The sequence below is a fragment of the Tarenaya hassleriana genome, unplaced genomic scaffold (assembly GCF_000463585.1).
Source record: "Tarenaya hassleriana unplaced genomic scaffold, ASM46358v1 Cleome2, whole genome shotgun sequence".
In the NCBI taxonomy this organism is placed as follows: Eukaryota; Viridiplantae; Streptophyta; class Magnoliopsida; order Brassicales; family Cleomaceae; genus Tarenaya; species Tarenaya hassleriana.
The window spans coordinates 6,340,518-6,356,860 of NW_010965372.1; the positions used below are offsets into that span (position 1 = coordinate 6,340,518).

At 36.4% G+C, this 16,343-nt stretch overlaps 3 protein-coding genes across 3 annotated transcripts; 1 reads left to right on the forward strand and 2 right to left on the reverse strand.

Moving 5' to 3' along the window:
* The first annotated feature begins 76 nt into the window (after nt 1-76).
* Nucleotides 77-4,687, forward strand: LOC104812654 (exonuclease 1). Its single transcript, XM_010539926.1, has 14 exons — nt 77-360; nt 944-1,063; nt 1,211-1,334; nt 1,413-1,550; nt 1,700-1,909; nt 2,032-2,207; nt 2,281-2,353; nt 2,648-2,771; nt 2,930-3,117; nt 3,218-3,272; nt 3,356-3,867; nt 3,942-3,987; nt 4,088-4,316; nt 4,414-4,687. The coding sequence occupies exons 1-14, from the start codon at nt 200-202 to the stop codon at nt 4,496-4,498; spliced, it is 2,241 nt and encodes a 746-aa protein (XP_010538228.1). The 5' UTR covers nt 77-199; the 3' UTR covers nt 4,499-4,687.
* A 520-nt stretch (nt 4,688-5,207) lies between these two features.
* LOC104812655 lies at nt 5,208-7,077 on the reverse strand. The gene has a single exon (XM_010539927.2). The coding sequence runs from the start codon at nt 6,968-6,970 to the stop codon at nt 6,578-6,580; it is 393 nt and encodes a 130-aa protein (XP_010538229.1). The 5' UTR covers nt 6,971-7,077; the 3' UTR covers nt 5,208-6,577.
* A 5,301-nt stretch (nt 7,078-12,378) lies between these two features.
* On the reverse strand, nt 12,379-15,944 carry LOC104812656 (MACPF domain-containing protein CAD1). Its single transcript, XM_010539928.1, has 6 exons — nt 15,356-15,944; nt 14,514-14,752; nt 14,193-14,388; nt 13,684-13,867; nt 13,299-13,453; nt 12,379-13,173 (listed from the first exon to the last, which is right to left on the reverse strand). The coding sequence occupies exons 1-6, from the start codon at nt 15,638-15,640 to the stop codon at nt 12,526-12,528; spliced, it is 1,707 nt and encodes a 568-aa protein (XP_010538230.1). The 5' UTR covers nt 15,641-15,944; the 3' UTR covers nt 12,379-12,525.
* Between the last annotated feature and the right edge of the window lie 399 nt (nt 15,945-16,343).

A 16,343-nucleotide genomic window follows, 5' to 3' on the forward strand; every position in this document is an offset into this window, starting at 1 on the left:
GGGGAAGCGCTGCCAACCAATAAAATATCCCCAATTACGTCAAAATATTTTCCCGCCGAAATCGAGAACAAGCTCCAGGCAAAAACCCTTGACATTCCGAGGTTATCATCATCAACGGGAAATAAGGGCTCCGTGTCATTTCCTCAGATCATATTGGGGTCGACGAAGGGAATAATTAGGAACGAGATTTGAAAAGAAAATGGGTATTCAAGGGCTCTTACCATTGCTTAAATCGATAATGGTGCCGATCAATATCAAGGAGCTCGAGGGCTGTTCTGTAGCTGTCGACACTTATTCATGGCTTCACAAAGGTGCCCTCTCTTGTAGCCGAGAGCTCTGCAAGAATATACCCACCTCCAGGTGTTCTATCCTCTCTCTTCTTGTTTCAATATTTTTCGATAAAATTAGAATCTGAATCGGAGATTAGGGTCTTTTCCTCTATTTGTTCTTCGAGGGCTGATTCTTTTTCCCGGATTTAGGAATTGGGTATGTTATTCTCGAGTTGAATCGTCCTTTTCCCTTAGTCATACCTTAAAAGATCGCTTTTTTTTTTCTTATGAATCTTTACTGTGTTTTTGGTATCTGTATTAGAGAGATTTTGAAGTTTTTGGCATTCCTCGGAACGTCTTGTAGGGTTTGTTTATGGATGGAGATTTCGCTAGATAGAAAGGAGTTTACTTTCTCAACTCTTATTTCCTCCAACCAGACCCAATTCATAACGATGGCTGCCTCTTTCGGGTTTGGGTATTATCCTGGATACATGGAGTATCTTGCTTACAAGAAATATTCATCTGGGTCGTAGTTCTATAGGCTGTTCATCATTTCTCTAGCAACTGAAAACAAACTAAGTTTGACACGAATGTGTAGTCTGTTGTCTTGGTTACTGTTCTGATTCTGGATTTGTGGGAGATAACTGGATTTTATGTCTGGTCTGCTCTCTCAGGCACATCGAATACTGTATGCATAGAGTGAATTTACTACGCCACCATGGAGTGAGGCCTGTTCTTGTCTTTGATGGAGGTTTTTTACCAATGAAGTTAGAACAAGAGAACAAGCGTGCAAGGTAATGCTGAGCCTTGGTTGACATCTGCTGTTCACCATTTAGTAGTCGACTACATAGTGAAATCTAGATACATTTGCCTTGGTTATGGTTTCCCTTGTCAAGACAATTTCCACCCTACAGCATCATTGTCTTAACATGTAAGTTCAGGTCAAGAAAGGAAAATCTTGCGCGTGCGATAGAGCATGAAGCAAATGGAAATTCCAAGGCTGCATATGAATGTTACCAAAAAGCCGTAGACATTTCACCTTTTATTGCACATGAGTTGATACAGGTAGGAAACTGAGGTTGTTTGTACTATACTATGCTTTTGATGTCAATGTTTCTGAGATGATCGTTATATTTATGGAAGGTTCTAAAGCGGGAGAATGTTGATTACGTTGTTGCTCCCTATGAGGCCGATGCACAAATGACGTTCTTAGCTGTTACAAAACAAGTCGATGCCGTTATCACTGAGGATTCTGATCTTATACCTTTCGGCTGCCCAAGAGTATGTGGTTCTAGAACTTGTTCGCATTAGATCATTCAGTTTTATCGTTTTCATTATGTGTTTTTCCTGGTATAAATCGAATACAGTTTCTTATCGGTCGGATTTCACAGTCATCTTTGTCACCAATTGGCTAATTGTTTCTGTAACAGATTATTTTTAAGATGGACAAGTTTGGTCAGGCCGTAGAGTTTCGTGCTTCCATGTTACATCGGAATAAAGACCTCAGTTTTTCAGGATTTTCAAATCAGATGCTTCTCGAGATGTGCATCCTGAGTGGTTGTGATTATTTGCAGTCACTTCCAGGAATGGGTCTCAAAAGAGCACATGCTCTAATTACAAGGTTCAAAAGTTACGACCGGGTAAATATATCGCAGAAGACTCACTTATACAAACATTTTATTGCTTTGTTTGCTCCAATTCTATAGTATTAGCTCCAGAAAAGAAATCCTTACATATAATGTATGGGGCTAATTGGTTACAGGTGATTAAGCACTTAAAGTACAACACAGGTTCAGTTCCTCCTCTTTATGAGGAATCGTTCAGGAAAGCCATATTGACATTCAAGCATCAACGTGTCTATGACCCGAAAATTGAAGATATCGCACATCTGTCTGTCATGTCAGAGAGTCTTGTTGAAGATTCAGAGTTCTTGGGCCCATATCCTTTGACTAAACTCTTTTCTATTGATCTTACAATGGCATGGATTTGGTAATTCCTTAATTTGTTACACAATGTTGCCACAGTATATTGCTAAGGGTATAGCACAAGGCATTCTCGATCCGTTCACGCAGATGCCATTCCAGGTCCTTTCTACTTCCATATTGATTACTTTCTCGTTCTCTCCTATCTCTCCTTTTACTCGCCATGAACCTTGGAAGCTTACCTCTTGAATGCTAACGTATTTTTTTTTTTGGCTATGCGGTTTAATATATCATTCATTTCAGTGCCATTAGTTTGTGTTGCTTTCTGTTCCTAAATGCTAGTAAAATGGCTTAAGATGCAAGATAAATCATCATACACTTGCAGATAATTCAAACATCTGCTCGTACCGTATTTCGATGGTATTTTCCTAATGCCTTTCTTTCCAAAATGAACAGATAGAGAATGTTGCTCCTCAACTGGTCGTCAACAACATTGGCCATCCCAAAACTTTAAGGCCTGAAAGTGTGAAGAAAAAACTAGATTTACCTGTCCAAAAAAATCTCCTGACCAAGTATTTCTGTATCCTCTATTGTTACATCTCGTAACTTTCATTCTCACAATCTTGTCACTGAGATATTGTCTTATGATGTTTGGGAACTTGATTAAAGGTAATGATGCCTGCATAACTTGCTTTCATCACAAATATTTGACCAACTGTGGTTCTTAACGTTCGAAAGGCTTTGCATCTCTTGAGGCAAAAAGAAAGTTTAGGGCTCCTAGGATGTCGTCAACATCTGCAAGTCCTACTGATGACTCTTCAAGCACTCCTGAGGAAAATACAACAGTCGTGGAGGCTTCCCTGAGCGAGGAAAGTGACTTGTTGGCATCCCCATCGTTTGTCCACAGATCAGACAATGCATCCCAGGTTAACAAGTTCGCAAGCTATTAGAAATAGGAATCGAGATGTTGCGATGGAGTTATAGTTCTCAAATTCTTACCGCTTATTCTGGTTTTATTGTCTTCAGGATGAGAACGGATCTGGCAGAGAAGTTGCAGAGGAATCAGGTTCAGAAAATAATGGTAAAAGTTTCTTTATTTGTACGGTTGATCGAAGATTATGTTCTGAAATTTTCACCGTAACTCCTCATCGTTACATGTCACAGTCCATGGTGATGGAATGGTAGGGAATCACCAAGAATCTGGTCATCATAACATCAAAGAGCAAGTCGAGAGACTGAAGACAGAAGGCGTGAAGGTTATAGTAAGAAGCAAATATTTTGTCCACAAGCAGAGGGGCAAACATCTTAGTGATTGCTCTATGATTGATCGGCAAATGGATTTTAAGACTCAGATAAATGAGCAAAGGGCATCTCGAGGAGAAGAGAGACCAACGGATATCAGAACAAGTCCACATTTACACCGTAAGCGAGTTTTTGAGGACCATCACAACTGGAAAGATGGAGTTCTCTTTGCAACAAACAGGGCTCTCACTGATTCGAACGTCCAGAGGAGGAACCACCAGAATGATAAAAACGAAAATCGATCTGTTCTTGAGACCCTTTCTGATTTAGATACACCTGAAAATGCTACACCTCTCTCAACTATTCCAGGCAATACCGGCTCAGAAGCTACAACGGGGAAAAGGAAAACATTGACAGATGACAACCTCCATAAGGTAGATAGAATGCTTCTGTCACTAGTTCTGCCACTACTCAGTGCAATATGTTAATGTGTTCTCTACTGATTCAGGAAAATTTCAACCCCAAGCATTTGCGAGCAGATGAAACTTCTCCAGGTAATGAATGGGTTTTCCTGTTCTTGACGAATTCATCTAATGACCCTTCAAATGATATCCTCCTATCCGGGTTGCACTATAACAGTAGGTTCTCTCGCAGGATGCCGTGAAGATGGTAATGGGGAAACATTGTTCGAAAGCAGAGATGAAACCAAGTTCGGATCCAACATTTCACACTTAGGGCATTACTCGGAGATAGCGGAGAAATCAGTGGGGAAAATCGTGTCAGCGATATCATCTTTCAGGTACTCTGGCTCTGGTTCTCGAGCAAGCGGCCTAAGAAGAGCCCCCCTCAGAGACGTCCAAAACACTTTTTCCGAACACAAGAGGTAAAAAACAAACCCAATTCTCCTGTGATTCTGTTGAGTTGGTGTATTTAAATGGTGCTTTTATATATTTTCTCTTTCTTTTTCGTTGTTGTGGAAGGTCATCTCGTAATCCTAAACCAGACTTGAGCCAGTTTGCGTATGTCCCAAGCAACAGAAACACCAGAGGGAGATCACGAAGTTAGGAAGAGACTCTCAGGTTTTTTGGTCGTGTTATAACGAATCTTAAATGTGTAGAACAGTTCTGAGAGAGAGAGAGTGTAGATTTTCTTAACAGCGAGACACGTGAAGATTTGGACAGTTTTTTTTTTTTTTATACGGTCTCTTCTCTTGTCTTTGGTGAGCAATGATCATCTATTATCTCCTGACACGCACACACGTGGCCCAGTTGTTCGTCCACGTCATGACATTTTATTTTATTTTTCCATATTACACTTTTTTTTATTTATATAAAATATAAAATTGTGTGATTGGTTTGGGTTTGGCAAGACATTTCTTCCCACTTGATACCAAATTACCATATTGGAAAAAAACCAATTTATACGTAGACACACGCACGCACTCATAAGACTATTTATTTATATTCGCTATCATACTTTTTCAAGTTTATCGAATATTTAATTCAATTATATCTCTTCAAAAATCAGAAAAATCCCTCGTCTTTTAACAATTGAACCATCCAAACTTGATTATTCGCATAATATTTGTTTTCACCGTAATTTTTATTTTACCAACATATCAAATGGAATATGGAATGTTCCTTTCCTTATTGCAGCAGTAACTCAGTTTATCAAGTAAATAATCGTTGTTGACAGTCTTTATCAATTTTCTTGGTTATGAAAATATAAGAAATAAAAGCCACGTTAGGCAAAGGTATGGATGCAAGACATTCGATAATAAAATAGCACCACCGTCAAATACTGTGTGTGTTGTCTTCAAACACGTTGCAATTGAAATGTAAAAAATAAAACTTCTTGCCCTTCGGGGCCAGGTCAGCTGGTAGGGAGCAGGGGACAACTTCTTGAGGTGGGGGATCGAACCCTGTCGTCTCCCTTTCTCTGACCTGTTTGTCTGTCAGCCTATCATAATAGACTGATTTACCTCATACGTGTGTGTTGCAGGCTTGTGTGCGTGTGTTTGGGGTTTGATCCGCAGACGTCTAAGCCTAACTACGGCCCGAGCGTTAGACGCGCCTGGTGGCCAGATCCGGTGGAGGACTGTTAGGCGCAGGTGGTAGCCAGTTCGTCTCCATTTGTAAGGGTAGATAGTCACGGAAGTTCCCAATGTATAAAAAAAAACTTCTAAATCTACGATGGAGGAATAAATAAACTCTTGAAAATGTCTTTTTTTTGTCTAAGAACATGATTGCATGCATGCATCCATGCATACTAAACAAAAAGTATACCATTACTACCAATTCCCACGAGGTTAAATATGGAAATAAACAACAATTTCAAAATAAATTAGGTTGTTTTTTCACGAATGATAAAAAGTACAAACAAATGTGTTATGTGTGTGTGTGTATATATACAAAGAATAATAAAATAAATAAATGGATGACTTGGAGAATTCTCAATTCATTTAGAGAGATCCACAGTGTCTTTTATCTTTTAATCACGGGTCTTGAAGAATATGGAAACAAATTACTTATTATAAAGTCATCATGTCGTCACTATCAAAGATTATATATACACTTGCACGTGCACAAAATGGGTCAGATTAAATATCCGATTTATTTCTAAATGAAGTAAATAATATATATGAAAGCTCTATGTGAAAATAAAGTATTGGGATGTTCTTTTCAATCATTTAGGATTTAGAATATTTTAAAATTAATTGTTAAATAACAAGAACTCTATAATTCTTTGATACATTTGGGGTTTGATATCACCGGCTCTCTCTCTCTCAATCAATACACAACACAACAGCTGTGTCTTTTGGGTTTTTGTCCTAATCCACAGACCACCTCACGAGATTTCATAGTTTTAAATTTTCCAATAAAATTCGGAAAACCAAAATAAAATAAAATTGCCAAACACACGCATAATATGAATCCCAACAACGAATTATCTTTTATTACAGTATGACCCCAAACTTTTTTTTCTGTAATTTGTTACAATTAATCTGATATTCCCAAAGTGCATAATGTTGGAAAAAACGTGTGAAGAAACCACAGAGAAAGCAATTATCCCAAATTGTTAATTGGTTTTGAGAAATCCAAAAAAAAAATAAAAAGAAAAATTAGGATACCGAATCGGACCGGTTCAGACCTCCAAAAAACCGGTTAACCTGAGAACCGAATTCCGAACCCGGCTCAGATCTCGTCCCTTGAGAGTTCTCCCGTTCCCTGTACAAACAGAGAACGCCATTTGTCCCTGAATCCTCCTCCCGACGATCACATGCGGCGGCACGATCTCTCCTCCGCCGTCCGAATATTCTTCATCGGAGTATTCGTCTGCCGCCACGTACCTCCGGAAAATGTTCCCCGATGGTATATTCACCGGCAACGAGCTCGATAACACCGCCGTCTTGCTCCGTCTCTTATCGCCGGAGCTCTCGCGGCGATTACCGAACGGAGAATTATCCTCCTCCCGGTGACGATGATCGGAGAAATTGTGGGAGAAAATCACCTCGGATTCGTCGAATTCCTCCGCCATTTCCGAAAAATCGAAAGAGGATCGAAAACAGAGCTTGCGAAATGGAGAAATTAGGGTTTGGGGATTTGAAAAGTTTGGGGGAAAATGGAATAGTGAAAAGGGGGAGAAGAAATGGAGGGGGTTTATATAAGGAGAAAGAAAACGTAGAGGGTACACAACTTAGACTATGGGGGAGGCTCTGTGTGTGTGAGGAATCAGATGACGTCACCGTAATGGCGTTGAGTGCGGCCCCAGCTTTCTCTGTATGTATCTGTATTCGTATATAGATATATGTTCTCACACTTTTAAAAAAAATATATTGTATGTATTTATTTGATTTCTCATAAATAGAGGAAACGAAAATTCTGGTCTTTTTTTCGCTAATATACCGATACAAATAAAATATTCAAATTAAAAAAAAAAAGTACGATGACTACTAGGCTCAGATTCGAAATACAATGTTCAATCCAAATGAATTGCGCGTTGTGAAAAAAATATATTTTAAAATTATGTTATATTTCAGAGTGTGTATGTATTAATTCATAGAAATATTATCTAGAATTCGAATTTTGTAATTATTGGGAATATAATTGGAAACTTGGAGTTATGCTTTTAATGTGTTTTACTGGAAAAGGAAGCTAGATATCCGCGTGTACAAACAAACAACAAATGAGGTCCTGTTTCTTGTGGCCCACGTTTTGGTTCACATTATTGTCATCATTAATTAATTATTATTCAATTTGCTAATTAATATTAAACTTTATTGTCAGAATTTATTTATTGCGTAAAATCTTTAGAACCTTTCTAGGACCGGTCCGGTTTATGTGAGTTAACGTACGGAGAATGACTCAGCTTTATCATGTACTTGATGTGAATGGTTAAAAAGAAATGGTACTTGCTTTCACCCGTTATGAGTTCGTACGAATCTAATTTTGATTATTCAACTCCCTAAGTATTATAAGTTTCTAATCAAGCATTTAAATATTCATCATATTTTTGTGCATATCAATCTTGCAAAGAAGAAATGTATTTCCACTAAGTTATATCCCGACTTAAACTTCTCTATGTTTTTCAAGTTAACTAATTTGCTTTCAATCTTCTTATTAGAAACAAAAAAACAAAAAAAAAATTGTACATTTCAATAACTCTTTCATTAATGATCATAATTTAAAATTTGAAATTGGATTTAAACTTTTAATAAGAAAATATCGTTAGATTTTGGGATACAATTATCCAAAATAACAATCTAACATAGTTTAGTGACAAAGATGTTTTTAGTTTTGCAATAGGTTTTTTATTACAATATTTGAGTTTGACGTTTAAAAATTGAGAGTGTTATTAAAATTTTAATGTATCCAAATTAATTATTTATAATAATATAAAAATTACATGTTAGGTACAATAAATCATCTCAAATTTGTTATTTTACCTTTTTCAAGAAAAAAATTGAGTTTGTTATTAAGAAATTAACAAAAATTTTGGAATATGATATCTAAATATAAGACTTTTTCAAACGATTTTTTAAAAATGTCATTTTATGCATGGATTAAAATTTTCAGCAAACTGTAAACGTGGTTCTCAAAGGTCCAGTCCTATTACCCAAAATAACAAAATAAACCAATGATCCTTTTGTGAAAAAAAATATAATTATCGATTGTTTCAGAATATTTTAAAATTAAATAAATTTTAAAAATTAATTTTTTGGCACCAATGTCATTATAATGAACAGTATACGGATAATATCTTGCATGTCCAACAACACGAGTTTTGTTTCTAACCTAACTCACCTCAAACCCTTTAAAATTTTGTGATCTTCGGTAGATTTCTCGGTCATATATTATATATGGTATGAGAAATGGTGGGTTAATTAAAAGATCGTTGAATCGTAATATTTGTCATGTTTGATGGCTTCGTGTCAGGAAAATTCGTAAGTTTCTTACCAAGTTGCTCTCTTTTGTACTTTATGGTCCTAGATACTTATATATATATATATATATATATATATATATATATATATATAGCAACCGAATTAGAGGGTTACAATGAACTGCATACTAAAAATAATTATTATTTTTTTATTTTATGTTTTGTCCCGCATAATATCTATTTATAAATTGTTTTTCGTAAGACTATATTTGGATTTTGTCTCATTTATCTTATGTAATATTATTATAAGTAGATAGTCTGTGTTTAAACCTTAATTGTTTATATTTTTTAGTTACGGCTAATTTCTTATTTTTCTCCGCTTTATATTCAAAATAATATCCACCAAGATATATCCGAAAGAGACGACGTGAATTTGGGTTTAATTTGATAAGAAAGCCATAAGTCAAAACCTAATTTTAGATGAGATAAGATCGAAAAGTGATGTGATCAACCAAAGTCATAATGAGAAGTTCTAAAAGGACAAACCTAATGGATAATTAAATTCATATGGTACTCAATGCGATAAAAATGCTCTTTAAATTTGGTTAGTTCAATCGGGGAGAGAATTCGAACTTTAAATTTGTGGAGAAAACTTATAATCCAACATCGAATTACTTCAAAAATATTAAACATCTAACAGCCACGAGAATATCATTAGTTGATATTTCAATGTATATATTTGGACCGTCGAATTAAAATATTAAATTGGTAAATAAATGGACCGACAATTGCATAGTTATAATCAGAAAGTGAATATCATGCGGTTAAACGCATATATGTCAAATAGCTACAAGCCTACAAGGGCGGCAGTATACCTCACGGCTTTTCCTCTGATACATAAAAAGACGACAAAAAAATTAAATTCGCGTCAAACAATGAAAGAGAAAAAAAATACAAAAAGAAAATGTAAATAACTAAATTTTATTGATATAATTCACGGCATCGTGGGGAGCGGTGGGACCCGCTTAGGGATCATGTCATCAACTGATCGAAGTCTCTGCATCCTTCGGCGGGTTTTACGAATTGCCCTTTGTTTTGTTTCTCTTGCGCATGTCTGTGGACCTGTTTGTCCCACGTGGCATTTATGTTTTTCTTTTAAATATGTCAAAATTTCTCAATTATTTTTTTTTTTTTGATAACCGGGTAATCCTAGGTCCAAAGGGCCCAGACTAATCCCGACCCACACGCACAACCGGCACCACACGTGTGGGATGTGAAACACCCGAAGGTGGCCGGAGGGGAAATCTCCATACCCTGGGTGTTGAACCCACGACCTCTTGTTCAAGAAGTGAGCTCTCAAACCAACAGAGCTGGGGGAGATCCCCATTTCTCAATTATTTACTGGGACTGGTTATACTTATCCTTGCATATTCTGTGGATAGTTTTTTTTTTCCTTAAAAATTTATAGTTTGGAGAACATACATATTATATATATAACCGGAGAGAATAAACCAAATAAATTCGAAATATATAACATCAATACAAATACATTTGACCGGTACTTGGGCGATTATATTTAATAATTATTTTTAAAATATTAAAAAAATCGAATAACAAAAAATGGGAAATATTATATATATATATATGGTTGTAATTGTAATAAGGATCGATCTACGACGAAAGTATTTTAATATTTTTGGGAAATTCGTGGAGTAAGTAAGATTATTAGGGTTTATTCCCTTTTCCACTGTTTTAAGCCAATGATAAGTATAAAAAAGAATGTGAAAATGACTTCGGCGTATATATTTGCAATTTTGAGTCACGTAATATGCTTCTTCTCTCGGGTAGGCCACCTGTCACGTAGTTTTCGTCTTATGTTGATTTTTTTTTTTAAAAAATAGATTATATTCAATACCATGTGTTATTTCTAATCAATCATGAATTTAATTTGAAATTAAGATATTATATAGTATCTCTCTCGGAAGATTATAGAAAAGTTAATTATAATTATACGATGACATAAATTAGGGATTACACGTTTTAATTTATATTATAAATATGGAGAGTTTTGGTTCCGATGTTGTGATAATTTTTATAAATTCTCATTTTTTTCAAGAGCAAACAATTTCTATCAAGGTAACGAATAAGAAAGATGGTCAAATCCGATCATTCGGTTTCCGAAAGAATTTCGATATTTCGTGTATTTGATTACTTTCTTAATGTTATAGAATATTCGGATATAGAATCTTTTCGCAATTGATTTGTTGATTTATTCTAACCAAAAATCGTAAAATATATATTACACAAAGAAAATTTATAATAATACATGGTTTATTATGAAAGCGCAACAAAAAATATATTGGGGATGAATTTATGTGATATATATAATTAATATCAAATATTCTTAATTATCTCGTAAATCAGACTTGCGTGCCAAGTTGTTTTTAAATAAGAATATTTATAATCATGATTCATTTTATATAATTTTTGCATCTTATAAAAAAACAGTCATGACGGATACGAATTTATTGAATATCTAAGCATGAATTACGGCTAAAGGATTGGAAGGTGGATTATGCAACTGATATTTGTATTTCTTACGATAGGAATATGTCTGATTTAAATGTATCGAATATTATATAAAATAAACTTTGTAGCCGTCTAGATAATAAAAAAAAAAAGTAGACAAAATTATTTCTTATATAAATAGTTAATCATATACATAATCTCAATATCATCTATCCATTAAAAGTAGAAAATTCAATAACAATATATACACACGATAATCGTAAATTTTATAGGAAATCAGTAAAATCTCATAAATTTATCAGATCATAAATCGACCTTGTTTATAATATATATAAACCATTATTGTTTTAGGAATACGTACGCGCGTATATACGTGTATATATACACATATACGCACACAGACACGTACGTAAGAATCCGTATGTGTTGGCTAAGCGATAAACATTGTAATTATTCCTTGCTTGGAGTAAGGGTTAATCTAATACATACGTAAACCTCACATGGAGATCGTATAATAAGACAGCTTTGAGGATTTAGCATCGTAATTCGTGAAACTCAATGATTAATTGGTTTCTAGGGTTTTGAAAACTTGTGCTTTAATTAAAGCTTAAAAAAAACAAATGGATCATTTATGGTCGTTTGTTTAAACAAAAATATCAATGGGTGCAAAATCACGTATATTTATGTATACAGATAATGATATTTCAGCGTGACTAATATATATATATATATAGCATATTATTACATGTGTAAGTGGGTATATACATACATGTACATATATACACGCATGTATGGGTGAATTGTATATATACGTATGTGTGTATTGTGTATATTTATATTTTTGTTGGAGTGGTTGTAATGCTATCAATCGGGGGTGCGACGTAAATTGCTAACTGCCTAAAATATTTAATTTTTTTAAAAAAAATAAAGGTTGATTTAGAAGAATATAAATTTTAAAATGAACAAATCCATGTAATTAGAATTTTAAATGTAATGTTTGTTTTTCAAATTTAGTGTTTTTTTAGATTTCGAAAAAAAAACCCAAGCAGAACATGTACATTCACATCAGCTGTACCAAAAAACAATGCTAACACTAACTCTTGTTTTGTCTGAGACATCCCAAAAAAAAAATCAACCAGAAAAAAAAAACGAGAGAGAGAGAAGAGATTCTGATCAGAGTTTCAATAATTCAACAAGGAATACTTAACACGCAACACAATCTTACCCTTTTCGACGCCAAGCTTAGCTCCGGTCACAATCCAATGCCCCGGCAAATCTTGCGGCCCCTTCAACATCTCCGACCAGTCCACGATCTTACCCAGCTTCCCACCTTGCCCGGACGTATTCTCTTCCCTCTTTTCTTCGCTCAAACTCGAACTCGACCCTCCTCCGATCTCGAGTCTTCCTGAATGCTGATTCATCGTCTTCGGGCTGTGATCCCATACTGAGCGCCTTATCGTGCACCCGGGAACTTTCGAGAAGAGGAGTTTCAGATGCAAGACGTTCTTGGAGCCGAAATCCCATACCCCGAGCTGAGCTCCCGTCACGATGTGGACCCCGGACAGGTCTCCGATGTGTGTCTCGGTGTGTTCTAACGGAGCCGTGCTCACGTGAGAGAAGTTCTTCCACTTGATGGGCTCGAACCAGCGGCTATCTTGCTCCTCTGGTCCCTGCCATTTGGGTGCACCTATCGGCACGTGAGGGTCCCAATGCGGTTGAAGGATCTTGGGGAGAGAGACCAAGTGTTGCAGATGGATGGCAAGCCGGTTCTGCTTGCTTCCTTCCAGGCTCAGCCTGAGTCCAGTGACGGGTTTTCGCCCAACCGTGACCTGAATCCCGGAGATAAATTCTTAGTCTCTTTGCACGTGGAAACCGATAGAGCATTATGAGCAACGTGATGACGTGAAGATAATGTGAAGAAATTTTCGGGCTCGTGAGCGAGATGGAGGTTTACCTGATCTGCGCTGACGAAAAGTTTCGGACCCATTAAGCTGAACTGAAGAGACGGGCAAACGGGCTCCTTCCGTTGAAGGTTACTCTGCTCGGGAGCCCAAGCTCGAGCTATCTGGAAGTCCAGGAAGTACTGCAAATCTTCTATAGGAGGTTTATCTGGTAAAAATTGAAAAATATTCATGTAAAGAATTCAAGTTAGAGATAAAAATAGTTATCACTTCTATGTTTCAGATGAGATGGCAATTGCTCAGAAAGATCGAATCTCACACTTTTGCAGACAAAAAAAAATACACGAACTAAACTCCAAATAGCGAAAAACGATCATATGAGACAGCATGAAGTTTCTGAAGCTAAAGCGTGAGCGCAAAGATTTTGATAGAACTCACATTCCAAGTAGAGTTCGATGGCACGTGTTAAATGCCTAAGACCGGGCACACCTTCGAGCAGAGAGACAATGGGCGTAAACGTCATGTTGATTACATCTGGAGCCGTGGATACGGTTTCAGCCCACCTGCCATGGCTCTGCTCTAGATCGTCCCCTCCTCTTCTCCGGAAAATTACTGTAATATCCTACAGTAGAGATCTGTTTCAGCTAATATGTTCCCCTCACTTAAAAAAACATAAACTTTCATCAGCACAAAAATTATTTCATTCGGGATACTGTTCTGTCGTAAAATATCTGAAGTGAAGAGCTTTTGAATCCCACTCTCTAAGATGCATTGTTTGTGCCCGATGATTCAATCTCATGAAGGCGAAAAGGGCATGTGTTAGAACTTAGAAATAATATGTTACTGTTATCCTTTGGTCCATATAATAAGCCGAATTAGATTAAAGGAAATAAAGAAAAAAAGAGTAAAGAATCTAATTTTCATTGTCATTATGTGATACTACTAACCTTGTCCTTGTATTTCAAGTGGCCAGAACTGGATTGACCCTCTGATTCCTGAAACCGGTGTTCCATCATGTCATTGACATAGTTTTCAATTTCAGAAACTGGCAATGGAGAAGATTGATGCTGCCTGATGTAAACCACATCTCTCCCACCGATGGTTACTGAAGTCACGATATGTGTGCCGTAATTTTCAATAAAACTGCGAAACAAAAGAGGATGAATCATAAGAGAAGTCGCACGAAGGAAAATTTCCTTTAACCGAAAACAAACCAAATATCAGAAGATAGTATAAAACTACAAGTAACGAATGAACTATAGAAATACCTTGCTAAGGAAGAGGGATCCCATGAGGAAGGAACGGCCCGCCTGATCTCGTCGTGTAATACCAAAGTAAGCTTTGCCAACTTCACCTCATAGAGTGGAATAAAATATCCGACCATTGCCAGAGATTTTGTGGCTGATGCATCATCTTTCCAAGAACCCGTGAAGTTGAACATTGCGTTAAAGCTTCCTAGAGGTATACGCCCCTTGATACCGGATCTCTCATTGAAGTATTCGGCCATCTGCGATGTCAAGAATCCGAAGCTTCCATGTAAAAAAGGCTCATATATAATACAGTTTCGTTCATACAGATTAGATACATCCAAGATTCATTTCGGTAGCGAAAAGAGTAAGCTTGCAGATGAATGCAGTATCAAGAGGCCAATCTTTACCAAGAAAACCAAAAACCATCAAGAGCATTTATCGGTCCAGAAGCCGAAACACACTGCTGAGTTCTAAGGAACTTTCTCTGAAATTGACGAAAGGCCCAAGATTGAGAAATGCAGATGCGGCTAGATGGCAAAAATTGCTTCAGAGACCCTAATTCCCAAGATTAGAAAGTAATCCAGGCTGAGTACTGAACTACACTCAGGACTTTGTATAAGAGGGTACATGAGAAACACGATCAAAATTCCAAATCTACAACTTTCTTCCGAGCTAAAGCAAGAAATGAACAAGCAAACAGAAGCATTATGAACTACTGGCTCCACGATAACAGATCAAGTATCATGCCACTGTATGTATAGACGCATTTCAACATCAGAACCAAATTATCCAAACCGCTTGAAATTAAAAACCCTTAAGCAGCTGATTTGACAGAAGAAGAAAAAAACGGGCAAAATCACCTCGTGGAAGCTGCAAACAGGGATTCTCTGAATACTCCGCCTGCCTCTTGAGCACTCAATATCACCAGGAACATCGGGAAGAAGGAACCCATCGGGCAGAACAAGATCTCTGTTTTGCCCTTCGATTCGGACAAGCCTCGACCCAGGCGATCCTTTGCAGTATAACAACCGAATGTCGGAAGTGACATCGAAGCCGCGACCCAGAGCTTGGATCGCGTTAGAAAGTGTGGCGGTCAAAGCTTCGGAACTCGATAAGCTCAAGTTCCCTCCTTTACGATTCTCCATTCGAACAACAAAAGGGCTAGTGCTTAAGAAGAAGAGGATGATGATTACGACCTCTAGGGTTCATGGGTTTCCGGAAAGAGATTTGATTTCATGGGTTTCGAGCTTTCCTTCAACTAGCCTCGGCCATTGCTGGTTTTGACTCGAATTGCTGGGGGAGAAACCGCGTTTTTTGAGGTGGGATTTTTTTTTTCTTGGGTGTGATATCAATAAAATTCGTGGGTTGACTGGTCTCTTTCTTCTTGGTTAGATCCTTCTTCATTTCCAGACATTTTCTTTGACTTCGTGCTCCTCTTTTCTTTCTTCCTAGGGTTCTCCAAAATAAACGATTATACGTTTTTCTTCTTATTAATGTTTTAAGCAATGTTTTTTTTTAAATAATACCCGATTTTTGGTTATCTTAAAATCCCAAAATACCCGAAATTCTCGCTTGATATATCCCAATTCCCTCCATAATTACTCTTATCCATTTTAGATGTTTTTTAAACTTTATTAAAAAAAATATTCTTATCCAAAACAATTTTTTTTGGTTAATTGATTTTTAATAACTGTTTTCTCTTTTATTAATGATAGAATAAAATATAAAATATATATAGAGAAGCTGAAATCGTCTTTTATTTTAAAACAAAAAATTATTCTAAAACATCACGCTAAAATAAAAAAGATGGAGTAGGTTACTAGATCCAAAAAAAATTGGGATTTTATG

Excerpts from the sequence above, each read along its gene's own strand:
- LOC104812654 (XM_010539926.1), top strand. The coding sequence starts at position 200 with ATGGGTATTCAAGGGCTCTTACCATTGCTTAAATCGATAATGGTGCCG. Across the intron at positions 1,910-2,031 it reads GGTTCAAAAGTTACGACCGG|GTGATTAAGCACTTAAAGTA; the intron begins GTAAATATATCG and ends AATTGGTTACAG. Across the intron at positions 2,354-2,647 it reads TCACGCAGATGCCATTCCAG|ATAGAGAATGTTGCTCCTCA; the intron begins GTCCTTTCTACT and ends CAAAATGAACAG.
- LOC104812655 (XM_010539927.2), bottom strand. The coding sequence starts at position 6,970 with ATGGCGGAGGAATTCGACGAATCCGAGGTGATTTTCTCCCACAATTTC.
- LOC104812656 (XM_010539928.1), bottom strand. The coding sequence starts at position 15,640 with ATGGAGAATCGTAAAGGAGGGAACTTGAGCTTATCGAGTTCCGAAGCT. Across the intron at positions 14,389-14,513 it reads GATCCCTCTTCCTTAGCAAG|TTTTATTGAAAATTACGGCA; the intron begins GTATTTCTATAG and ends TTTGTTTCGCAG. Across the intron at positions 13,174-13,298 it reads TTTTCGTCAGCGCAGATCAG|GTCACGGTTGGGCGAAAACC; the intron begins GTAAACCTCCAT and ends TCCGGGATTCAG.